This window comes from Myotis lucifugus, unplaced genomic scaffold, assembly GCF_000147115.1.
Source record: "Myotis lucifugus unplaced genomic scaffold, Myoluc2.0 scaffold_10, whole genome shotgun sequence".
NCBI classification, from domain to species: domain Eukaryota; kingdom Metazoa; phylum Chordata; class Mammalia; order Chiroptera; family Vespertilionidae; genus Myotis; species Myotis lucifugus.
In genome coordinates this window covers 7945586-7969752 of record NW_005871058.1, presented here as the reverse complement: position 1 = coordinate 7969752, position 24167 = coordinate 7945586, and the positions used below count along the sequence as shown (strand labels likewise).

Sequence of the window (24167 nt, the reverse complement as noted above, 5' to 3'; positions counted from 1 at the left end):
GGTGTTGTTTGGGTTGGAGTAACTGAGCAGAGAGGGGGAGACGGGGAGTGTTGCTTCTTTCTAGTAGTCTGATGTTGCTGTAGGCCGGAAGGGCTGGCTTATGTGTGTCAGATGGTCTTCGGAGATTAAAGCTCTGTGTTGGCAAAGGAAGTGGTCTCTGCTCTCAGCATTCATGCCTGACGCAACCCAACTCTTCAGGTGCCAGTGAGAGGAAGTGACAACAGGAAGTTGAGTGAGGATCTCACACTGATAAACAACTGCAGGTTTTCTCAGACGTTTCCTATCTACCTCCTTCCTTCCTGGGGAGTTCACTGTATGGACTAGCAGATTTTAGAAATGAATAAAAGAATCTCTCCCTGGCAGCTGAGTCGCGTGAGGAGGAGTAGGGATGAGGAGTTATAGGTATCCTGAAGTGACCAGCAACTGTCTAAGGAGCAGAACCTAATTACAGCTCCAGGTTACACAGAGCAATTGAGACGGCCCCGGGGCTGCCCTCGAGGGCCTTTATTTCACACCTTGAACACTTTGCAGCAAGGCCCGGGACACAGCTCAGTTGGGTCCAACACGGGAAGATAGGAAAGTGGAAAAGCTTTGCCGCCAAGGACCCAAGAGGCTTTTATTCGGACAGAGTTCAATATTTGTGTGTGGTGGCCCAACCTCTATCCCTTTGTCCCACTGCCCCTCACTTGCTCCTTTCTTAATTTCTTCCCATTTTCTGTTCCTACCACTGTACCTCAAATCTGGTTCTTGTTTTAACTTCCACCCAGACCTTCCTGGTGTCCTCTGTCCTGTTTACCCCAGGCAAAGCCCAGAGGGCACCTACAGCATCTCCTCCCTGACGCAGAAGGAAGGCAGAGTCCTGCACATGTTCAGAGCCAGTGCCCCAGTGATCTGTGCTTTCTTCATGCTTTTCTTGGGGTATTTTTGAGCTTTGAGGCTTGGCTTAGAGTCCTTCTGGGAGAACGTGACTACTCTTTCTTTTTACTCGGAGGCAGGAGCGTGGTTTCCCAGAGGGCCTCGGAGTCTTGGCAGACCTTGGATGAGGTAGCTAGGAGAGAACAAGAGGGAGTGAGGTTGGTTTCAGCTGTGGTAACCCCCAAAGCTGTGGGCTGTGGTGAGGGGGGTGGGGGGGGCTGGCTGGAACCTGGGATGCTTGGGCTTCATCCCTGGTCTGGATGGGGAGAGGGTGGGGAGGTGGTTAGCGGAGGCTGGTCTGTAAGTGAGGTGGGTCAGGCAGAGCTGAGGGCAGTGGACTCTTACCTTTCCATCTCTGTAGTCCCAGGTACAGTAGTGCAAGGAGGAAGAGGGTGCTGGCAAAAAGGACTCCAAAGGCCACAGTTCTCTGCTCTGTAGGTGAGAAGAGTGCAGGCAGGAATCAGTGCGCAGGAACCAGCTCAGCCCGCGCCAGCAGGAGGACAAAGGAGTGTGTGTGAGTGTGTGAGTCCCCGTGTGGGGAGCTCTTATCAAGAGTTCTGCTCTCACCCAGGAACTGGGCACACAGTAGCATTTGTACTTGCTCAAGGTTGTTGGATGTTTGTGTGTTTCTCCACACAGAATCCCTACCATTTTCCACCTCAGGACAACATTTTTTTTTTTATTGCTTTGCAAGAGAAATTTAAGTTAGATAGCGGTTGGCAGTTAAGCTAGGACTTTATAAATAGCTGGAGAATGATGTGAGCTGAGACAAAACCCCAGTCTCAAATAATAATGCCCAGTGCTCCTGGATGTTTGCATTCTAGGTACTGATTCTTTCCTGTTTAAAAATTTTACTGTGGGAGGTTGGGGGTTAATGGGGGGATGAGGACACATTTGTAATACCTTAACTAATAAAAAAAAATTTTACATAATATTCTGTGGCTTCAGGATGAAGTTCCAGCTTGAAGGCCCATCAGTATCAGCCCACTAGCCCTGGTCAGCCTGCCCAGTGGTTAGAGCATTGGCCTGCACACCTGAGGGTCATGGGTTCAATTCGCTGTCAAGGGCACATACCTCGGTTGCAGGTTTGTTCCCCAGCTCCAGTTGGGAGTGGGAGGCAACCCCAATCTCTCTTCTCTCCTCCTTGCTCTCACCCCTCCTTTCCACTCTCTCTACAAATCAATGAAAAAACATATCTTCACACCTCAGGTGAGGATGAAAAAGAAAAAGTGTCAGCCCACTAATAGCAGTGGAGGGTTTGAGTTCTAGTGTAATCAGGCTGCCTGTTTTTTCACACTTCACCCTTTACCATTTACTAGGTCGGTGACCTTGGGCAAATTACTTAACATCTGTAAGTGCCAGTTCACTCATTAATACAATGGGAGTCATGCTAAGACATGTGATCATACATCTAAGTGCTTAGCATAGTGCTCAATTCATGTCAATGCTCAGTCAATACAATTACTTCTCAAGCTTAAGTCCACTTCCCAGTTTTCCCACACACTCTTGGCTCTAGCTGTGCAGTTCCCCGAGTGCTCTTTAGGCTGCGTTATACTCGGCCTTCATACATGTCGTTCTTTCTGTCTTGGTGTTTCCTTGCCCCTCGAGCTAGCTAACTTGGTTTTCATGCCCTCCCCCTTCCCAGGTCATCTTCCCTGCCTGCGTAGTCGATCCCTCCAACTGGACTAAGTTCCTTAAGGCAGGGTCAGTAGTTATCCAGCCTTCATCTCCAGCACACCGCCTGGTGCCCTGGCACCTGGGGCGTACTGAAGTCTCAGGATGGTGGTGGCAGCTATGGAGGCTGCTGCCCTGGAAAGAAGCTGAGACTGTGAATGAACATAGCGTGGTGGGAAGCAGAACAAGACCAAAGATGAGCTGGAGGTAGGAGAGCCACAAGCCCAGGGTAGAGGTGGGCACCCCAGTACCTGGTGGGGCAGCCCAGGCGCTGGTCACAATGGGCTCCTCCAGGGAGATGTGGGTCACCTGACAGGTGTAAGTGGCACCAGCGGAGCCAGGTTCCGCCGTCAGGGAGGAGGAGATGCTGTAGGTGCCCTCTGCGCTTTGCCGGAGGCTGGAGAAGGAGGCATCAGAGACTGGGACTGGGGCTCCACCCGGTTCCTCTCGGGTCCACGTCACAGTCACGTCCAGAGGATAATAGCCAACGATGTTGCAGATGAGAGTGGGTGGCAGAGCTTCATTGGCCAAGCCTAGTCGTACTTTGGGAGAAGCTGGAAGAAAGAATAATATTCCAGAGGGGTCAATGGGACAACAGAGAGGCCTAAAGCCTTTTCTTCCTGCTGAGAGTGAGCTAGGATGTGGAGGCTGAAGTTTCATCCTCAGTGGAGTGCCAAGGGGCGGTGAGGAGTCCACCCTGGATGCAGGCCATAAAGGGGTACATCTTCCACAGGTAATTGAAAGACGCTAGTAAAACCAACTAACGGCTGGCTTGCTTCTTATCATCACTATAAGCAGTGACTTGAAAGGGTATCAGTGATGAAACTCTCTTCTCGATCAGGGCCACTCCCACTGCACCTCCTGGGCTTGCTCTGCTCCTTTAGGGAGTGTGATTGGAGGCAGCCAGCAGGGCAGGGTAACCGGATCCTGGGCTGGGAAGTTTCTCGATGGACTTATCCCGAAGTGTGACAGAAGGCAGTCTGATGCCCTCTGCACCTCTAGGGCGGAGATGGCATTTAGGCTGTGGGAATGCAGTCTGCCTCTCAGGAAATGCCCTTGTATTTGGACTCCACTATGGAAAACACTCCCAATAAGCATATCCCTTTCCCTCTCCCCCAGAGAAGTGAGTTCTGGCCTCACCTTGGACATGGAGCTGGATGATTTGTTGAGCTTGGTACAGAGAGGTGGTGATCTGGCAAATGTAGGTCCCCTCGTCCTTCAGAGTGAGGCTGGGTAGCGTGAGGGAGGCGTCCCCGGCCATGAGGAGCTGCTCAGGCTCCAGGGTAGCGCCCTCTCGCTTGGCCTGCCCCTGCCCTGTGGTCCAGCTGTACACCAGCTGGCCGCTGCCTTTATGCTGCAGCCGCCACTCCACTCTGGCGAGGTCCAAGCCTGGCGTCATGGAGAAGCCGCAGTGCAGGGAGGCTGAGGACCCCCGCTGGAAAATCAGGGATGGGGTATGTGTTGTCACCTGGAACTCCACTGTGGTGAGAGAAAGAGGGGGATGTGCTCAGCTGCCGCTTGAGACCAGCTGATCTGAGCCGTGGGCATGTTGTGGGTACACATCTACCCCTCCTTTCTTAGACAGTGAGGGCAGTTGGGCTCATTTCCCAAACAGATGGAACCACAAAGAAATGGGGCTCTAGAACCACATGATTTCACTCACATGTGGCATATAAAACTGAAACTTACGAACACAGACAGCAGCATGGTGGTTGCCAGAGGGAGGGGGTGGAGGAGGAAAAGGGGTCCAAATGTGAGGTGACAGGAGAAGATGTGACTTTGCGTGGTGGGCACATGGTGCTAGAGGCAGATTTTGTAATTTAGTCACCCACACATGAAACCTATATGTTCATGTTGACTAATGTCACTCCAATAAAATTTAATTAAAAAACAAAACAAACAACAACAAAAAATAAATGGGCTCTGGAAAGGCAGTGTGACACACAAGGTGACCTTAACAATTTTGGAGTCGCCCCTGGATAATCTGAGGAAAGCTGCTGGCCCCTCACCAGGAAGATACACATGCGAAATTGTGGGTTACTATTGGCTCTTGGGTAAGAACCACTAGAGCAGATAAAACATTTTGGAAGCCTGATTCTTCCATGTGGCCGCTCTGTGGCCTTGGACAAGTCACTTAGTGTTGCCAAGCTCACCTGCCGAAGGCAAGGCTGCTGTGAAGCCTAAGTAGGAGTAAGAGTTTAAAAAGCACACTGTACACCCAGCCGCTGTGGCTCAGTTGGTTGGGAATCGTCCTGTGCACGGTTGCCGGTTCGATTCCTGGTGGGGGCACATACCTGGGTTGTGGGTTCAATCCCCGGTCGGGGCATGTACGGAAGGTAACCGATCGATGTTCCTCTCTCACATCGCTGTTTCTCTCTCGCTCCCTCTCTAAGCATGAGGATTAAAAACTAAAATAAAAAGCACACAGTAGTATTTGTGCCAGACATGCTAAACCTAAATCTAATGAGGAGAACAATCAGGCAGTGGGATATGCTACCAGACAAGGCCTAGGCTCTTCAAAGACGTCAGGGCTATGAAAGACCGTTCTGGAGTAAAGGAGCCTAAAGGCACAAGACAGCTAAATGCGTGTGTGGTCCTTGCTTGAATCCTGGACTCTACAAGAACCAGAGAGCTACAAAGGACATTTTTGGGGTAACTGGAGAAGTTTGAATTTGGACTTCATACTCGACAGTATTATTGTTATCAATTTTTAAATATTGACCTTAAGTATGATGCTCAGTGGTGTAGCAAGTGGGACTGCCCTGGCAAATATGTTCTTAAATTCTTGACACACTGTTCCCCCTTATTGTCTGCACCATGGTAGACCACCCCACCTTGGTTTGCTGAGGTGCTGGTTCTGTGATGATGGAGAATACCCCTGTCTTTGGTTATAAACCAAATGCTGTAAACCACATGTTATACATGGCAGTATTTGGGGTGAAGTACTGGGATTTCTGCAGCTCTCAATTTGTTCAGGAATATCTATAAAGAGAATGCTAACAGTTGATGGGACCTAGGTGTATGACATACAGGTGTTCATTACATTATTCTTTCACCTTTTGTAGGCTTAAAATATCCCAAAATAAAAAGGGACTATCTAGCTATACCAGGACTATGAGGACTCCTCTTTTCTGCTGTAGCAGGATACACTTAGGTTGGACCACAGAAAGGTCGAATGTTCTGGGGCTTTCTAAGGATAGGTGGGTAGTTCCCTAATCTTTGGACTTGGGTGTCTCTTTTTGGAGGTAAAATAGTAGATTTAATGAACTCTGGAGAAACTTATCCTCATGTTCTCAATTCCCTGCGCCCTCTGGGATGTGCTGGAGAAGGCAGGAACTGGGTTTTACTAATAATATTAATAAGGGGCAACGAACAAATTCTGAATCCCTGTGCTTTGCTCTCATCAAACACCAGACCAGGATGGCTTTTCACTGGGAGAAAACTGGTGCTTGGCCCAGTAAGCCTACTACGAACAGCATACATGACTAGAGCACCACATGTCATTTCCTCAGGCAAAACAGTGAGGAGAAAGTTATCCCCGTTTTGGACCCTTCGAAAGAAAGGACTGAGGTTGAGGGGACACCTTGAGATGACTGATGTGGATGGAGGTGGACTTGTTCCCTCCCTTCTTCTATTTCTTGCCCAGCCGGCGTGGCTCAGTGGTTGAGCATTGACCTGTGAACTGGGAGGTCACGGTTTGATTCCCAGTCAGGGCACATGCCTGGTTTGTGGTCTTGATCCCCAGTGTGGGGCCTGCTGGAGGCAGCCAATCAATGATTCTCATCATTGATTCTATCTCTCCCTCTCTGAACTCAATAAAAATATATTAAAACAAAACTTTCTGCTACTTTTCATTTTCTTACCTGTAGTCAGCACAGTCCCCTGGGGGCCCAGGGGTAGGTTCAGCGTGGGGGGCATGACAGCCCTGTTCTCAGCATCCCTGAGAGTCTTCATCAGGATGGAGACCCTGGGTCCCCCTCCAGAGACCTGCAAGTTGGTGATGAACCAAGCTGCTGTCTCAACAGCCGCCTCTTGTCTGGCCTGGAGAAAATAGCGGGAGATCTCGCAGGTCACCTCCTTCTCGCTGCAGTCAGCATGGAGCAAGGCCTCTGCGTGGGGAATCTGCACCGGACTCACTGGGGAAGAAGGGCGGGCGGCACAGGGTGGACTGGATTGAGGACATGGGAAGCAGATGCAGGTGGGCGCACTGGGAACTGGGCTGTCCCAGTGGAGGGAGCCCAGCAGGACTGGGACACGGGGTGGAGGCTCTTACCTGAGGCCTCAAAGGTAACAGGTGGGTTGTCTTTGGACAGTGTGCTCACTTGGAAGTCGGTGAAGCCTTCCAGGGAGCCATCATCCAGCACTGGCACCTGCTTCAGCACCAGCAGGGCCTTCACCATGTTCTTTTCGCTGGCAAAGCCTCCATGGTGCTTGCCCTCCTCCACCAAGAAGCAGTCCAAGACCACGTCCACGGCCCGCCACTGCCTTTCTGCTGCAGGGAAAAGAGTGGGCTGCAGCCACACCCTCCTGCCCAGAAAGTTACTTCTGTGCCCACTCCCTGCCCCAACTGCGGAGTCACTAGGGGTAAAGGTTGTGTTCCAGGGGCCCAGCTGTCTCTGTCCCTATCTTGTCACCCCCCAGGCCAGCTTTCTGGGAAGCACCTGCCTTTCCAGGTACTTCTTGATGGGAGTGATTTAAAGCCCTGGATTTGCCTTGCTCCGAAGGGTTTATGCTTTTACTTTCATTTCCAGCCACGAATGAAAGCTATTTTCAGGCAAAGGAGTTCTCAGCAAAAGCAAATAAGTGAGCAGAATTGCCAGGGGGAGAGGCGACAGGCCATCCTGCAGCCCAGGGTGTTGGCAGCCATCTTCTCCACTTGCCAGCCGGCAACAGGTCTGCTCTGCTTTCTGCCCCAACATGCAGCCTTCCCCTCCCACCTCCCGATCACCTTCCTGGCGACTTCCTAGCTGGGGACCCTTTCTCTTCCGAAGGTGTCCCCTCTCCCAAGGACAGCGCTCCCACCACATTCACCGTGAAGGCCCCTCTTTTTCATTTGGCTTTTCCTCCCGGGTCTCCGCCTCTCTCCCCAGCACAACTGGTTCCATTGTCAGCCACTGAGCCTTTCTCCCCTTGGGCTTAGAAGCGATTGGCTCCTCTCCCCTTGTGTAATCCAGAGGGTGGCTGTTCGGAGCTTCCCTAGCCTCACATTTCCCTCCGGCCGGCGCCCACTCACCTGTGTCCACGGCAGCTCCGGACAGAGCCAAGCAGAGCAGCAGCCACCAGCCCTCTGTGCCCATGGGGGCTGCTCTCAGGCCCCCTCCGCTGCCCGGCTCCACCGGCTCCCTGCTGGCAAGGTCCCAGCTGGAGAAGAGGGGTCTCTCTCAACACTCCTTTCAATACTCCTTGGTGGCCACGGCTTGTGAGTTTCTCTCCAGTCCTCCGCCTACGTCTCTTTCACTTTCACTTTGAGGAAGCGCCACTGCGGCTGCCTTCACCTCTGGGTGAAGCCATTTCTTGCTGGTGCCAGAGTCCTGTTCACCGTTCTCCTCTCCAGCCCTACTGCCCACCCCCGTCATCCCCTGTCAAGACCTGACTTCACTGCGTGCACCCTTCTGCTCCCCACCCGCCCCAAGAAAGTGGAGCTGCAGGGAAAGGGAGGTGGGAGGAGGAAGGGGGATACCGAAGCTAAAAGCAGGAACCCCCTGAGTCTGGGAACCTTTTCTCATTTTCTGTTGGTGCCACACCTCCTCCCTCCCCTGCTGGGCAGGCCCCAACACCAGACCGCAGGGGAGAAGGCTCCTCCCTCCGATCCCTGATGGAGCTGAGGCTGGGAGTGGCCTGCGCTGTGAGTGGAATTTCAGAGAGGCGGCATGTGTCAGTCTGTCACTTTATTCTGCTGAGTTTCTAAATACAGCACGTGGGGCTTTCCTGGGCTTAAGTGTATTTTACAGCTGGAACCCCAGCCCTCGTCCAGCACGGAGGTGAAGCTGGCTGGGCCAGGACACATCCCGCTTCCCACCCCCCACCTCCCACTGTCCTTATCACGCCAGTCTCAAAAGGTACATTCTCAAGTCTGCACACAGGAAAGGGCCCTGCCAGGGCATGGCACTGAATTTGCGGTTGCTGGGTCTCATTGCCTCTGGCTGGGCAGTGGGCCGAGGTGGAGGCCAGGCCTTTTCTGCAGTGATGGCCTCCTCTGGGGAGTGGCAGCTCAGAGGTAGGAAGCAGGCTCAGGCTTTCGGTAATCCTCCTGGACGGGGATAGCTTCGCCTTCCTCCTCCCTGGGACAGCTGTAGGGACAAGGCTCAGCAGGCGCCGCCGGACTTTCTCCTTTGTCTGCAGAAGCAGAAACAGATGACTCTTGGCCAGTGGTCAGGGGAGGAGGCGAAGGAAGAGGAGATAAGCAAAGCTTGGGGAGGGCTGTCAGGAGGACCTCAGCTAAGAAGAGAGGAAGACGAGGCAGGAGCCAGGGTGGATACAGATGGAGCGAGGGAGGCTTCCAGGACGTCCCAGGCATGGGTGGCAGGGCTGCGGAGGTGGGGTGGGGTCAGAAACAGGACTGGAGACCTGTATTTTGTCTCTTACTTAGTCCATTTTTTCTTCGTTGATGGAGGAACAGGGCTCCGCCCATGGTGAAAACAAGGAACATTCCAGACAGGATCACGAAGATTCTGATGCACTCTGAGTTGCATAGGAACCTCTGGGCTGTGATAGGCAGGGGCCACACAAGGGTTTGGGAGAAGGGCCCAGCCCTAGACGCCTCTCACCCCAGCCCTCCCCTCATCCCCTCATCTTTGTCTCTCTCCTCCCGGCCTTCCTCTCCTCCCCATCATTGGACCAAGTGCTCTCTTCATCCCTAGACTCTGCTCCTCTTCCTCTTCTCCCCACTCCTAGGAGCTGGCTTCTCTCTTGGACTCTCCCATATATATTCTCTTGGAGTGGAGAATGTGGAGAAAACTCACCTGGCCGTTGAGTCGAGAGAGCTGGGGCAGGCAGCCTGAGGTCAGCCAGAGTTTGCACGTGCCTGGCTGTCTTGGCCTCCAGCAACTCTGGAAAAAATAGACATAGGGTGAGCAACAGCAGGGAGAGACCAGGCTGAAGGCCTAGGGGCCTGGGAGGAGTTGGATGAGATGGAAAGGCAGAGACAAGCCAACCAGGCAACTCATGTGGGGGGTGAGCTCAGATGGGGTGCTACTTGAGAGTGACCCTTACCCCAAATGGACAAAGAGTTCCCTGGAACTCACTTTTGGTGTAAGGTAAGTGGGTGGGTTGTGGGCCGGGGGCCGACGATAGATGAGGGGTCAGCGTGGGGGTTCTAGCAGGATCACACTCGGTACACTCCTTGTCCTTGCACTCCCAGCCCGTGGGGCAGGTACACACGGCATTGGCGGTGGGGGTGCAGTTTCGAATGAGATGACCTGGAGACAGAGGAGGCGGGAGGAATACAAGACACTCAGGCCTCAGAGACCTGCAAACCCCCCTTGCTTAATCCTCTCCCCCAGGCCCACCCCACCCACACAGAGGCTGGCCTCTCTCTCACCACCACCCAGTCCCTTTGCCATTAGTATTATTGTTATTAAGAAGAAAAAAAACTTGGACCTTTTAGAAAATTCATGGTTCAGAAAGAGACACTATGAAGAGTAGAAACAGTCTGAGATTTTTACAATTGGATTATAGTATAGAGAAGTTTGGTACCAGTTGGTCTCACAAGTATAACCAGCAGGTTAAACAGAAGATGACCAGTAGGGGGTGATCATGCAGCTGTTTGTCCAAAAGAAGGGAAGGGCTAAAGAAGGGGCTGGGCCTGCTGGCCTGGCTCAGCGGTTGAACATCCACCTATGGACCAGGAGATCACAGTTCAATTCCCTGTGAGGGCACATACCCGGGTTGTGGATGTGCAGGAGGCGGCCAATCAATGATTCTCATCATTGATGTTTCTCTCTCTTTTCCTCTCTGAGATCAATAAAAATGTATATTAAAAAAAAAGAAGGGGCTGGGATTGGGTAAAAATGGATGAAATGCCATTGTTTTCAGTGATGAGTATCCAGAAATCTGGAGGGTTTTTTTCACCACGTGTAACATGTGCACAAAATTCTAGACTATCTGGTATTTCTCCATCTTACAGATGGGAATACTGAGGTCAAAGGGAACCAAACTCATTCAGCCTCCTCCCTCCCAGCACTCCCCCCCCCCCCCCTCCATCCAGCAGCCAGGTGCTGCCTGAGTGCTTTGAGGAACCTATGGGCTGTGTCTCATAGAGAGAAGGATCATGGATTGGGCTGGGCTGGAACATAGCGAAGGGAATACGGGCTGGCTCAGTGCTGGGAGAAGGCTTTCTGGTGGGGCCTGCAGAGGGACTGGGGCAGGTTTTGAATTTTAAAAGTCCAACCCTGCTGGGGTTGCTGTCAAGAAGAGAAAAACGGCTGTTAACGGTCACATTTTTAAGTTACGTGGACTGGGGAACGCTTCTTGTGTATGCAAGCTGTTGCTGTTTGATTTGCAATGGCAAAACCTTTTTTATTTAGTTAATTTTTTAAAGAACACAGTGTTAAAAGCCCAGTGAGACCAAACACATTTCAAAGGCAAGTAGTGGAATAGCTCAGCTAAGTAGTCCGTCCTCACAAGTGTCGTGCCGCAGGGCACCTGTTCAAAGGGTCCCCGTTAAAACCTGCCACTCCTTGTGCACTGGCACCTCCTCATTCCTGAAGTCCTAGCTACTGTGGAGGGATAATAAAAGGATTCCTAACACAGCCACAGATATTACACTTCCTACTTTAAAAAAATAAAAGAAATTACAAAATTTCATTTGTGTGTGTGGCTGAAATCAGGGGTTCTAGAGCCACCTCCTCTTTTTTAGTGTCTTGATGCCAACCATGGACCCATTCTCAGCAGTCCCTCGGATTTTGCCTACTCTTCCCCTAAACACTCGAGTTCTCATCATATCAGCATCCCTGCTCCCCGCTCCCAGGTGCCCCATTTCCCCAGCGTTGGCTCCCTTGCCCTAGCCTTGAACTCTACCCCCTCTCTGCTCCTCCACACCCAGCTCTGCCACCTTGCTCCCCGGATGCTTGCCCATCTCACCGGAGTGACAGTGCCGGCAGCTCTCGCAGTGGGGCCGGGCGTTGTGGTCTGGTGAGAAGGAGACCCCCGGTATACACGGTTCACACTGAGCGGCCGCTCTCTGCTGGTCGCAGTGCTTCTTGAGGAACGTTCCTGTGAGCAGAGGTCCAGGGTCAAGGCTGCTTCTCTGCCCTCTGCAAGGTGGTGCCTGGGGCACTGCAGGATTCCTCCCCCTGCTGGAGCGCAGGCTCACGTTCTGCTTCTCTTCCCCCCAACCCCAGTCCTCTCCCATATCAGTCTGCCCCTGGCAAGGCGTCCTCTCTTACCTGGCTCACACATCTGGCAGCACAGTTCCTTCTGAGCCCGGTAGTGCTTCTCTGGGCAGCTATTGGGGGCTGGGGTCGCTGAGAGCCCTGCCAGAGCCCCCAGAACCCACAGCCAGCAGGAAGGTGGCCAGGCCATGGCTCCTTCCCCGGGAAGCTAACGGCTGGCCTCTACACCGGGCGCAGCTTCCTCCTCTTTGCACCTCCTGGGCAGCAGCTGCGGGTCTCCGTGTAGTCCTGCTTCAGGTGGCAAGCTAACTTTTGGTGGCAGTTGAAGCTCTACTGTGACTGTTTTTTGTTGTTGTTGTTTGTTTGTCTTTACAGCAGCAACCTCTTACTCCTCCACCCTTTTTGCGTGCTGGGTGCTGGGGAGAGTGGTTAAAGGGCAAACGCTGTCAGAAGACCTACTGCTCTTCAAAGTCACCCCCCTCCTCCCCCCCAACATGCAGCTTCTCCGTTTCCGTCTCTGCTTGGTGCCTGTGAAGAAAGTAACCCATGTACGCCTGCCTCTTTTATACAGCGTTGAGCGTGCAGCCACCCGCCTCTCATTCACACACTTGTACTCAAAGGTGCCCACATTACGGCCCTGTTCACAGCGTACAAGCTAATTGGCACGTCCCTTCTCCCCTCTCCGCAGGGAATAAGTTTATTTCTTTCACAGAGATAAGCAATGCAGAGAAGGAAGGGGAACAGGAACTGAGGATCTGAAACAGGGTCAGGTGAATTTTAGAACTGAGAAGTTTTCAGGTTTGGGGAAGGAACTAGCACCACAAGACACCTTCACGGGGATGGGGTAGCAACCGCAGTCCAGTGCAGCATTTCTGCAGCAGGACGGTTGACTATTCATGCTAAGTGGGGTGAATAATGACCATGGCTAGCCTTGGTTTTATGGCCAAAAGAGTTTGTGATGGAAGCGTTAAAATGGCATCCAAGGGACGTAAACCTCTGTCACGCTCTGCGCTAGGAGATCACACGTGGCCTCATTTAGTGTTCCTGCCAGTCTGTGATACAGGTATCACCCACTGCCCATCTGTCCTCCCCTCCTCACCCCACTAGCACCTTCATCTTCCCCTTGCCACCTCTGACTGTGTCAGTCGCTGAAGTCCTGGAGCCCCCAGGACCTCTCCCCCATACGCCTTGGGCATTGAGGTTAAAGGTCCATGGCTGTGCGTCATCTCGTCCCTACTTCTATGGTTTGGGGAATATTGGACATAGCTGGACTTTCCCCTCTGAGTTCTAGGAACATATGGGTCAGACGGCTGTCCCCTCCTTTTTCCCTGAGGAATGAGGCGTGGGTGCCTCATTTCTCTAGGGCCTAGAGTCTAGGCTATTTTTCACTCAGGGGCTTTGCAGTTGTTTTCACAGGGCTCGTAAAATGTCACACCCCTGTGATTTCACTTGCTATATTGGTTCTCTGTCTTACTCTTTCATTTCCTTTCTCTTCATTTTTTCCATCCCCTTGCCCTTCCCCGACCCCCTCTAGTCTTCAGGTGGTCCTGTCTACTGGGGAGCCATATATGGGTGTGATTTGAATAGCTACTTATGCAAAAACCTCCATTTTCACTGTTGGGCAGGGTGCCTGAATTCCCATCTCAGAATGTTAACTTTGGGATCTAAGGATTTTGGGGTCGCTAACAGTCCTGCCCCATGCTCAGATGATGGTCAATTTCTCTACTGTTAATCTTCAACATCAAGGAGGACATGGAAAGGTGGGACCCTGTGGGGATGGATGTGACCCCAGAGGAATGATGAGTTGGGGACTTTTAAGGAGAAACTTGCCGAAGGGGGACTTGGAGGACACAGAAGACTAACAACCTTGACTAGACCCTGAGCTGCTCACCCACGTGAGTCTGTGTTCTCTGTGCCAAGGCCCATGTCCCCTCTTCTACTCATCACTTCTCCATGGGGGAGAGGGCAAGAGAAGGGTCTGCCTGGCTCTCCTGGAGGACCCCTGGTTGGGAGAAGGAGAGCCACGTTTCTAGACCTTACTATTCTCCTGCCTTCTGTGATGCAAAAGTTGCATCAACTTTTGGTGAGCATTAGCCTGTCCTAGGCTGGCTTCCTGGACAGTCTACAGGCTCTAAAAGTGCAACCTGCTGACCTTCCCCTCAAAATCTTCCATCACCTCTTTTTCTTTGGGGTTCAGCTCCCCACAGTTGTCTGACACAGATATGTGGTGTTTTTCAACAACTCCCTCCTTTTCTTACCTCTTCAGAGACAGACCCACCGAAGCCTCTCTTTTGATGGCTTTCATTACTTTTGAGGGGTCCTGACCAAACCCTCAGTCCGGCTGTTTCCTTAACCTTTGCCCTACCACAGGTCCTAAATTTGGGATACAGTCCTTTCTTGAATTTTCCTATAAACCAGCTGTAAACAGAAGGTTGTTAGGTGTGGCAAAATTTTTACAGAAGTTTTATATATCATAAGGATACCACTTAAAATAGTATTTTGCATATTCCTGTTCTTTTTTTTAGATTTTTTAAAATTACAGTTGACATACATTATTATATTAGTTTCAGGTGTACACCCCAGTGATTAGACATTACATAACTTACTATATGATCATCCCAATAAATCTCGCACCCATCTGGCACCATACATAGTTATTAGAATATTATTGACTATATTTCCTATGCTGTACTTTACATCCCCATTACTATTCTGTAACAATCAATCTGTACTTCTTAATCCCTTCACCTTTTTCATCCAACCCCCCAACCCTTTCCCATCTGGCAACCACAAAATGTTTTCTGTATCTATGAGTCTGTTTCTGTTCTGCTTGTTTATTTTATTTTTTAGATTCAATTGTTAATAGATATGTATTTATTGCCATTTTGTTCATATTTCTCTTCCTCCTCCTCCTTCTCCTCCTCACTCTTTAACATTTCATGGTGATGAATTCCTTTAGCTTTTTCTTGTCTGTGAAGCTCTTTATCTGCCCTTCAATTCCAAATAATAGCTTTGCTGGCTAGAGTAATCTTGGTTCCTTGCTTTTCATCACTTTGAATATGTCTTGCCAGTCCCTTCTGGTCTGCAAAGTTTCTGTTGAGAAATCAGTCGACAGTCTTATGGGAGCTCCCTAGCAGGTAACTAACTGCTTTTCTCTTGCTGCTTTTAAGAGTCTCTCTTTGTCTTTAACCTTTGGCATTTTAATTATGATGTGCCTTGGTGTGGGCCTCTTTGGGTTTATCTTGTTGGGGAGTCTATGCGCTTCCTTGACCTGGATGTCTATTTTCTTCAGTAAGTTAGGGAAGTTTTCTGTCATTATTTTTTCAAATAGGTTTTTAATTTATTGCTTTCTCTCTTCTCCTTCTGGTACCCCCATGATGCGAATGTTGGTACACTTTAAGTTGACCCAGAGGTTCTTATACTACCCTCATTTTTAAAAATTCATTTCTTTCTTTCTCTCTCTCTCTTTTTTTTCTGTTCGGATTGGGTGTTTTCTGCTTCCTTATCTTCCCAATTTCTGATTTGATTCTCTGCTTGCATATTTTTGTTCTTAATGGTCCTTTCCACCCCTGAGATTGATCAGTGGTCTAGTTACCCTACAAAGCAGTAAAGGCACTGGCCATCTTGCTGACACCTCTCTCCTCTCTTCTCTTCTTTTTTTTTTTTTGTGTCCCAGAAATTTGTCAGGCATCATATCTCATCTCTCTTCAGCCCCTAATCCCCAAATCAATCTTGGCTCTTTATAAATCAATAACCAGAATCAAAATACTCCATGGAATTAAACTCTCTTCAAGATGTTTCCTTAGAAGGAAATTTTGTTATATTACATAGATGTCAGAAATCACTGTTTGTCATCCTTATCAACCAAACCCTTTAGTTTTTCTAGCCTTCTTTGTCTTTCACTCCATTTCTTATTTCTCCATTCCTGTTTTCTTTGATGACCCCATCCTCTCCCCCACTGCTTTAGATCCTCCTTCCCAGAGAGCCTTTAGAGAACAGCTGGGCAGGAAAGTTGGGTGGACTGATTAACAAGGGTCTGGTTACTCACATCCCCATTCTGAAATTTGCATTCCTGGGACTCCCCAGTCTGGGTCTCAGGGGGACTCAGCTGTGGGCATTTCTTTCCATCTCTGATCACTTTTCGGCCCCAGCTCCTAGTATCTCTTAGCATGTAAGGCACTCACTATATATTAGATGGTCCAGTCTTAGCCTTGTTCCTTGACGGTTGTATCCACAATTATAAAATTGAAATTTCAGGGATCCCAGGCCACATTGACCTCCTAAATTCTACTTCTCATTCACTTGACAAGTATTTGTTGCACGTCCATTTGTTCCAGGTACCAATTAAGTAATAGGACACAAAGGTGAAAAAAAATAAACACGTGATTTCTGCCCTCATGGAGTTGAGACAACAGTGAGAGAGTCAGACACTGATAAAATAACCTCACAAGACAAATGTAAAGTTATTAGTAATGGTCATTATTCAGCACCATGAAGGGGAGAGTCAGGGTGCAATATAGGTGCCTGACCATTAATAGGGGGGTTCAGTGCTTCAACCAGGAAGCAAAGTTTAACTGAGAGATGTGCGGATCTGACAGCTCTCACTTTCTGGAAAATTGTTTCTTCCTTTGGTTTCTAGATATCACCCTATTCTTCCTTTGACCACTTCTATTCTTTGATCAATGATAAATTTTCTCATATACAGATTTTACAAAATAGGAATGATCTGTTCCTTCAAGGCCTGGTGTGTGTGTGTCTTGTGTGTGTGTGTGTATTTTGAGTGTAGATTTTTTCACTACGGATTATTCTAGAGTCAGTTTCAGTAGGTTATATTTTACCAGAAAACTGTCTATTGAATTTGTTTCATATTAATGGGCATAAATGTTTAAAGTTATCACAAGATCTGCAGTTATTGCCCCCTTTTCACTCCCAATATTATTTATTTATAATTTTCTCATTTTTTCTTGATACATTTTGCCAGAAATAGGTCTAATTTATTAATTGCTTCAAAGAACCACCTTTTGATTTTGTGTTTCCTTATTATTTCCTTCTTCTCTGTTTTATTTTACACTTTGATCTAATTTTTTAAAAAATATATTTTATTGATTTTTTACAGAGAGGAAGGGAGAGGGATAGAGAGTTAGAAACATCAATGAGAGAAAAACATCGATCAGCTGCATCCTGCACACTCCCCACTGGGAATGTGCCCACAACCAAGGTACATGCCCTTGACCAGAATCGAACCTGGGACCTTTGAGTTCGCAGGCTGATGCTCTATCCGCTGAGCCAAACTGGTAAGGGCTTGATCTAATTTTTAAATTATTTTCTTTCTTTTACTGTCCTTAGGTTTATTCTGCATTATTTTTCTAACTTCTTGAATTGGATGCTTGGTTCATTAATTAAATTTTTTCTTTTGAATATATGCATTTAAGGCCATAAACTTCCCTCTAAGAACTACTTTAGTTACATCTCATAAGTTTTGCTATATTGTGTTTTTATTATTGCCCATTTATCTTTTTTCCCATTATATTATTATTATTTTAAGTACTCTTTTAAAGTATATATTTTTATTCATCTGAGAGAGAGAGGAAGGGAGAGGGAGAGAGAAAGAGAAACATAGATCAACTATATCCTGCATGCCTGCTACTGGGGATTGAGTCTGCAACCCAGGCATGTACCATTGACCAGGAATCAAACCGAAGACCTCTGGTTGCATGGGACAATGCTCAACCAATTGAGCCACACCGGCCAGGGCAAATACTCTTTTTTTTTTTTTTTTTTGGTTTCTTTGTTAATCCTCACCCGAGGATATTTTTTCCATTAATATTTTTAGAGAGAGTGGAAAGGAGGCGGGTAGGGGCGGGGAGAGAGAGAGAGAACATTGATTTGTTGTTCCACCCATTTATGCATTTATTCATTGGTTGTTTCTTCTATGTGCCCTGACTGGGGATCAAACCCGCAACCTTGGCATATTAGGACAATGCTCTAATCAACTGAGCTGCCTGGCCAGGGCATTAAAATGTTATTTATTTATTTATAAATTTCCCTTACATGTTTCCAGCTTATGTGGGAGGATGTCCTTTCTAATTTCTTGGCTGATGGGGCCCAAGGTTTTCCTCTTTGGACCGATGTGGGGTTAAGACCTCAGCCCCTAGGTGACCAGAGCCCCTCAGTGGCTGTTTATGCACTTACCCCAGTAATGTCCAGTTCTCCATGCTTCTCTGGCACCTAGGATTTCCCTTTCTTTGTTGAGAGCTCCTCTCTCTTTTTCTTTTTTTAAAAATCTTTATTGTTGAAGGTATTACATATGTCCTCTTTTGTCCCCCATCGACCCTTCTAGGCCTTCATCACTCTATTGTCTGTGTCCATGGGTTATGCATCTATATGCATACAAGTTCTTTGGTCGATCACTTCCCACCCACCCTCCCTCCCCCACCTTCCCTCTGAGATTCCGCATTCTGTTCTATGCTTCTATGTCTTTGGATCTATTTTGTTCATCAGTTTATTTTGTTCATTAGAATCCACATATGAGTGAGATCATGTGAGACTTGTCTTTCTCTGATTGGCTTATTTCACTTAGCACAATACTCTCCAGGTCCTTCCAGAGAGTTTAACTCTTCACGTAAAAGAATGTTATGTAGCATTTCAAGACCTTTGTTGCAGAAGTTAGAAGTCCCATTTCACAGGGTGCTCTGTGACCTTCTTCCTAAGCACTCTTTCTTATTTAGAGCTTGTCGAGTATCCTGATTTTATGAGGTATGTGGTTTAAAGAAGTAATTCTGGTTTAAGGTAAAGCTAATTTCTGAAATCAGACGTTATATAAATAGACCCATGGATGGTTTGACTGCTCAGGTTTTCTGTCAGTCATGTAGCCAGTGAAGGACAAAACCAGGAAAGGGAAATTCTCAAAGATGCCCGGGCAAGAGGAGAAACAGTGAGGGTCCTGGGTCCCAAACCCACTGAGACACGAGGATCCCAGGGTAGGTGGACAGAGTATGGCTTTCAGAATCACCCAGATTGGTGGTCCACAGGCATCTCCTCCAGTTATTACCCGGACCTTCTTGGGCGAGTCCTAAAATCTCTCTGAACTGAGTCTGTGTCCACTTGGGGATAGTGTAACGTACTATGCAGCATATTGGGAGAATTATGGGTAACTATGTAAATAAAATGGCTTGCCTCGTTTGGGTACTCAATAAATGCTCATTTCTGCCTTCCCTTTCTTGGTGTTTGAGGCTGCAAGTTCCAAGAAATGGGGTTGAAGGAACACACAATCTATTCAACTGGAAAATAAGCCAAAGGAGCATGAAAGAGACAGAACAACTTGCTAAACTGAGCACGCTGTGCATGGGCACTAGGTCTATTGTACTATTCAGAGTCAGAGCATTCTTCATAATGCAGAAACGTGATTTTGCAAGGGGTACGGGATACTTTCTCTTACAGTGGACTCCTGGGCCCTAGCATTTCCTACTTGCTCTTTTCCTGAGTGATTCCTTTTGCCTACCCAAATTAGTAAAGACTGTATACAGTGACATTCCCTGCAGAGGGGAGGCAGCTCTGATTTCTCCAAACTTACACTGAGTCTAAAGCACTGTGACTCCTGTGAGTAACTTGCCTTTATTTCCCCTTCTAGCCTCCAAGGGTGTCATTTGAGCCCTAACTCTCTTTTTAAAAAAATATTTTTTTTATTGATTTCAGAGAGGAAGGGAGAGGGAGAGATAGAAACATCGATGATGAGAGAGAATCATTGATTGGCTGCCTCCTGCACGCCCCACACTGGAGATGGAGCCTGCAACCTGGGCATATGCCCTGACCGGGAATCGAACCATGACCTCCTGGTTCATAAGTGGACACTCTACCACTGAACCACACCCGTTGGGCTTACCCACCTCTTTTATACCTAAGATGATTGACAGCAAGGACATTTAACTTAACTTTCCCTTTCTTATTTGGGACATGGTAGGTTGCTTATGTTCTCCAAAGGAAATATTACACAAGTCTGCAGTGATCTAACACAAAGCAAGAAGGAAAGCCTAGGGAACACATCATGCATTGGCTCTCTCTGCTTGTTAAAAATTAGCTTTTGGCCCTAGCCAGTTTGACTCAGTGCATGGCGTGTCGGCCTATGGACCGAAGGATCCTGCGTCGATTCAGGTCAAGGGCATGTACCTCGGTTGTAGGCTCCTCCCTGACCCAGCCCTGATTGGGGCACGTGCAGGAGGCAACCAATCTATGTGTTTCTCTCATATTGATATTTCTCTCTGTCTTTCTTTCTCTCTTCCATTCTCTCTAAAAATTAATGGAAAAATATCCTTGGGTGAGGGTGAAAAAAAATTATCTTTTGGAAATGGCAATTTCATGTTTTTTCCCCCCCTTTAATTTTAATATTGATTTGACCAAGAGAGATTTATTATTCCACTTATTTATGCATTCATTGGTTGATTCTTGTATGTGCCCTAACCTGGGATCAAACTGGCAACCTTAGTATACCTGGACAATGTTCTAACCAACTGAGCTACCCGGCCAGGGCTCTGCTGCATGATTTTCTTACATTGCTTTTTAAAACCCATCTTTTCTGTTGGCCTAGCATCTCAATCTGGCAGGCAGAATTCTCCAAGGGCCCCAGCACATTTGTATTTTGGCTTTTCCCCCCCGCATAAATTATATATATATATATATATATATATATATATATATATATATATCCTATCTAATAATAGAGAAACATGGTAATTAGCCGTACCTCCACTACCCTTCCCATTGGCTAATCAGGGTGATATGCAAATTAACTGCCAACCAAGATGGCGGCCGGCAGCCAGGCAGCTTGAAGCGAACAGGAGGCTTGCTTGCTTCAGTGGCGGAGGAAGCCAACGTTCTCCGCCTGCCTTGCCAGCCTCTGAGCTTGCAGTTTAAGAAACATTGTTACAAATATAGAAGCTAAACAAAACCCCAGAAACCTGCTTTCAGCCAGCCGGGCTTCAGCCAGCAGGACCGCAACATTGTTTCAATTATAGAACAAACGCAGATCCCTGCTTTCAGCCAGCCAGGATCTCAGAGCTGGAGTGAGCAGGACCACAACAGTGTTACAATTATAGAACCCAAACAAACCAGATACCTGATTTCAGCAGCCGAGGCCTCAGAGCTGGAGCCAAGCCTCAGAGCTAAAGCTGGCCCAGAATTAAAAAAAAAAGGACAGGTTGGGAGCTTCAGTCACCCCGCCAGCCTGAAAACGGCCCTCCAGCCCCCTCACCCAGACTGGCCAAGGCAACCCAGTGGGGACCCCCCACCCTGAAGGGGGTGTGACCAGCTGCAAACAGCCATCATCCCCCTCACCCAGACTGGCCAGGCACCCCAGTGGGGACCCCCACCCTGATCCAGGACACCCTTCAGGGCAAACCAGCCGGCCCCCACCCGTGCACCAGGCCTCTATCCTATATAGTAAAAGGGTAATATGCCTCCCAGCACTGGAATCAGCGGAGCCGTGAGGCCTCCCGAACCCAGGATCAGCGGAGCCGCGAGGCCTCCTGGCACCAGGATCAGCGTGACAGGGGGCAGCGCCCAAACCCCCTGATCGCCCTGTGGCTCTGTGTGTGACAGGGGGCGGGGCCACAACCTCCCTATCCGCCCTGCTCTGTTCGTGACAGGGGAAGGTGCCCCAACCCCCTGATCAGCCCTGCTCTGTGCCTGATATGGGGGAGCAACCCAACCTCCTGATCGCCCTGCGGCTCTGTGTGTGACAGGGTGCGGCGCCCCAACCCCCTGATCGACCCTGCTCTGTGTGTGACAGGGTGCGGCACCCCAACCACCCCCATGGGCCCTGCTCTTTGTGTGACGGGGTAGAGCCATAACCTCCCCATCGGCCCTGCCCTGAGTGTGACAGTGGCAGCGCCCCAACCCCCTGATCGGCCCTGCTCTGTGTGTGACAGGGGGTGGCGCCCCAACTCCCCTATCGGCCCTACTCTGTGAGTGACAGGGGGGAGCTCCTCAACCCCCTGATCGGCCCTGCTCTGTGCGTGACAGGGGGGAGCTCCCCAACCCCCTGATGGGCCCTGCTCTGTGCGTGACAGGGGGGAGCTCCCCAACCCCCTGATGGGCCCTGCTCTGTGCGTGACAGGGGGGAGCTCCCCAACCCCCTGATCGGCCCTGCTCTGTGCATGACAGGGGGCGGCGCCCCAACTCCCCAATCAGCCCTGCTCTGAGCCCGACCAGGGGCTGCACCTAGGGATTGGGCCTGCCCTCTGCCACCCAGGAGCAGGCCTAAGCCAGCAGGACATTACCTCCCGAGGGGTCCCAGGCTGCGAGAGGGCACAGGCCGGGCTGAGGGACCCCCTCTCCCCCCGAGTGCACAAATTTTTGTGCACCGGGCCTCTAGTATATATATATTATACTAGTATATCCACCTAGAATTTGCTTTTTGCTTTTTAAATCCCATAATATATCTTTGGAGATTATTTTATGTTATACAGATAGAACTGCTCATTTTGTTAAATAGAGAATGGCTGACAATAGGCTTATTAGCCATTCTCCTATTCATGAATTCAATAATCAGGTTTTCCCCAATGTTTCACTATTACAAATAGTGTCACATATGTAACTTACATTTCCCTGTGCATGTGGGAGTGTCGCTTTAGAGTGAATACTAGGTATTAGGGTCCCTGAGTCATAGGGTATGCACATTTTTCATTTTATTAGATGCTGGCAAGTCGCCCTCCAAAGTGGCTCTACCACTTCCCACAGCAGTGGAACAAGAGCACATATTTTCTCACATCTTGCCAACCGCTCATATTAGCTAACCATTTTTGACAAGCTAAATGAGGAAAAATCCTGCCTCAATGTTTCAGGGTACATTCCTCTGATGGCCAGAGAGGCTGAGCATCTTTCCATGATCACTGGTGGTTTGTATTTTCTCCTTTGTGACAAATGTCTTCTTACCCTTGTGTCACCACCAGTGATCTAAAGTCCACTCGTGGCTCTTCTCTACGAAAATCCTCTGTCTTGTGACCCAGCCTGCAGGGCCTCTGCCCAGCCTGTGGGTCCCTGCAGATATTGGCCATCAGCTCCAGGGACCAGGGAAAGCCTCCTGGGGCAGGGGAGGTGTTCCTGTCACCTTTTTGCAGACTCAGAAGACCTCAGACCTGTCCCTCACCTCATCTGTGAGATGGCATTTGGGACTTGAGTGACCCCTAGACTCCTCTGCTTAGCACTGAATGCCTCAAGACTACACTGGCCTCCAGCCCAGACTGGAGGGCTCCATGGTGCCTGTTGACTTTTTAAATTGAGATAAGATTCAACATTTTAGCCACTTTATAATGTACAATTCAGTGGCTTTTAGTATTTTCACAAAATTGTGCAAATATCAGCCACCATCTAATTCCAGAACATTATGATCTTCCCTATAAGAAAACTCATACCTAAAACTTATCATGTCTCCCTCCCCCTCCCCCTCTCCCCCTCCCCCAACCTCACTGATCTATTTTCTGTCTCTATGGATTGGCCTATTCTTGGCATTTCATATAAATGGAGTCATATAACATATGACCATTTACGTCTGGCTTCTTTCAATTCAGCATAGTATCTTTAAGGTTTATCAATATTGTGGCATGTATTATCAGTACTTCAATCCTTTTTGTGGCTGAGTAATATTCCATTGTATGGATATACCACATTTGGTTATCTGTTTATCAATTGATAGATGTTTGGGTTGTTTCCACTTTTTGGCTATCTATATACATAAAAGCCAAGAGACCAGAACGCAGGAAAGATGGGAACAACCGCTTGATTTGACGCACACTATGGCCCCGATCAGCCCCCCCCCCCCAATCAGGGCCAGCCTGCCAACCTCCTGTGGCCCCTCCCCCCGGCCACCAGCCCGATCAACCCAATCAGGGCGAGCCGGCCGGACCCTACCCCTGCACGAATTCATGCACTGGGCCTCTAGTTATGAATAATGCTGTTGTCGACATGCCTGTACAAGTTTTCTGTGAATATATGTTTAGAATTCTTTTCAGTATGTGCCAACCAGTGGAATTGTTGGGTCATATGAAAACTGTGTGTTTAACTTCTTGAGGAACTGACAAACTGTTTTCCATAGCTGAATCATTTTACCATCAGGGGGACATGAAGGTTCTAGTTTGTCTTTGTGCTTAACCCAACACATATTAATTTTTCATAAAAGAATATAGCCAGCCATGTTGTTATGAAGTGGTATTTCCCTTGTGGATTTGATTTGCATTTCCCAAAGATGAATGG

General features: G+C 48.9%; 3 protein-coding genes across 6 annotated transcripts in view; 1 reads left to right on the top strand and 2 right to left on the bottom strand.

Annotated features, from left to right (window-relative positions):
* Positions 1-24167, top strand: part of VAMP1 (vesicle associated membrane protein 1) — a 51971-nt gene that overhangs the window by 7822 nt on the left and 19982 nt on the right. Inside the window, exon 5 of one of the 2 annotated variants that reach the window (XM_014451610.2) lies at positions 6004-6328. The exons of the other annotated variant lie outside the window; for it this stretch is intronic. Within the exon in view, the coding sequence (XP_014307096.1) occupies positions 6004-6050 (47 nt within the window). The 3' untranslated portion in view covers positions 6051-6328. Of the gene's footprint in view, positions 1-6003; positions 6329-24167 lie in introns of those variants that run through there. 2 annotated transcript variants of the gene reach the window in all.
* On the bottom strand, positions 459-8315 carry TAPBPL (TAP binding protein like). 3 transcript variants are annotated; one of them, XM_006084143.3, is made up of 7 exons: positions 7823-8315; positions 6863-7081; positions 6453-6725; positions 3730-4068; positions 2841-3143; positions 1261-1347; positions 459-1048 (listed from the first exon to the last, which is right to left on the bottom strand). In XM_006084143.3, exons 1-7 carry the CDS (start codon positions 7884-7886, stop codon positions 969-971), a joined length of 1365 nt encoding a protein of 454 aa, XP_006084205.1. In that variant the 5' UTR covers positions 7887-8315; the 3' UTR covers positions 459-968. The 3 variants fall into 3 exon arrangements, with proteins under 3 accessions (XP_006084205.1, XP_006084206.1, XP_023605731.1); XM_006084144.3 differs by having other exon boundaries at positions 6863-7078; XM_023749963.1 differs by having other exon boundaries at positions 6863-7100; positions 7823-8314.
* CD27 (CD27 molecule) lies at positions 8640-12111 on the bottom strand. The gene is made up of 6 exons (XM_006084142.3): positions 11976-12111; positions 11671-11802; positions 9834-10007; positions 9552-9638; positions 9175-9294; positions 8640-8925 (listed from the first exon to the last, which is right to left on the bottom strand). The coding sequence occupies exons 1-6, from the start codon at positions 12109-12111 to the stop codon at positions 8801-8803; spliced, it is 774 nt and encodes a 257-aa protein (XP_006084204.1). The 3' UTR covers positions 8640-8800.

Coding starts and splice junctions, on each gene's coding strand:
- TAPBPL (XM_006084143.3), bottom strand. CDS start 7,886: ATGGGCACAGAGGGCTGGTGGCTGCTGCTCTGCTTGGCTCTGTCCGGA. Junction 1,348..2,840: donor CGCCTGGGCTGCCCCACCAG/GTACTGGGGTGC, acceptor TCTCACCTACAG/AGCAGAGAACTGTGGCCTTT. Junction 1,049..1,260: donor GGGACTACAGAGATGGAAAG/GTAAGAGTCCAC, acceptor GTTCTCTCCTAG/CTACCTCATCCAAGGTCTGC.
- CD27 (XM_006084142.3), bottom strand. CDS start 12,111: ATGGCCTGGCCACCTTCCTGCTGGCTGTGGGTTCTGGGGGCTCTGGCA. Junction 10,008..11,670: donor CTGCCGGCACTGTCACTCCG/GTGAGATGGGCA, acceptor CTCTGTCTCCAG/GTCATCTCATTCGAAACTGC. Junction 9,295..9,551: donor TCTCTCGACTCAACGGCCAG/GTGAGTTTTCTC, acceptor TGCCTATCACAG/CCCAGAGGTTCCTATGCAAC.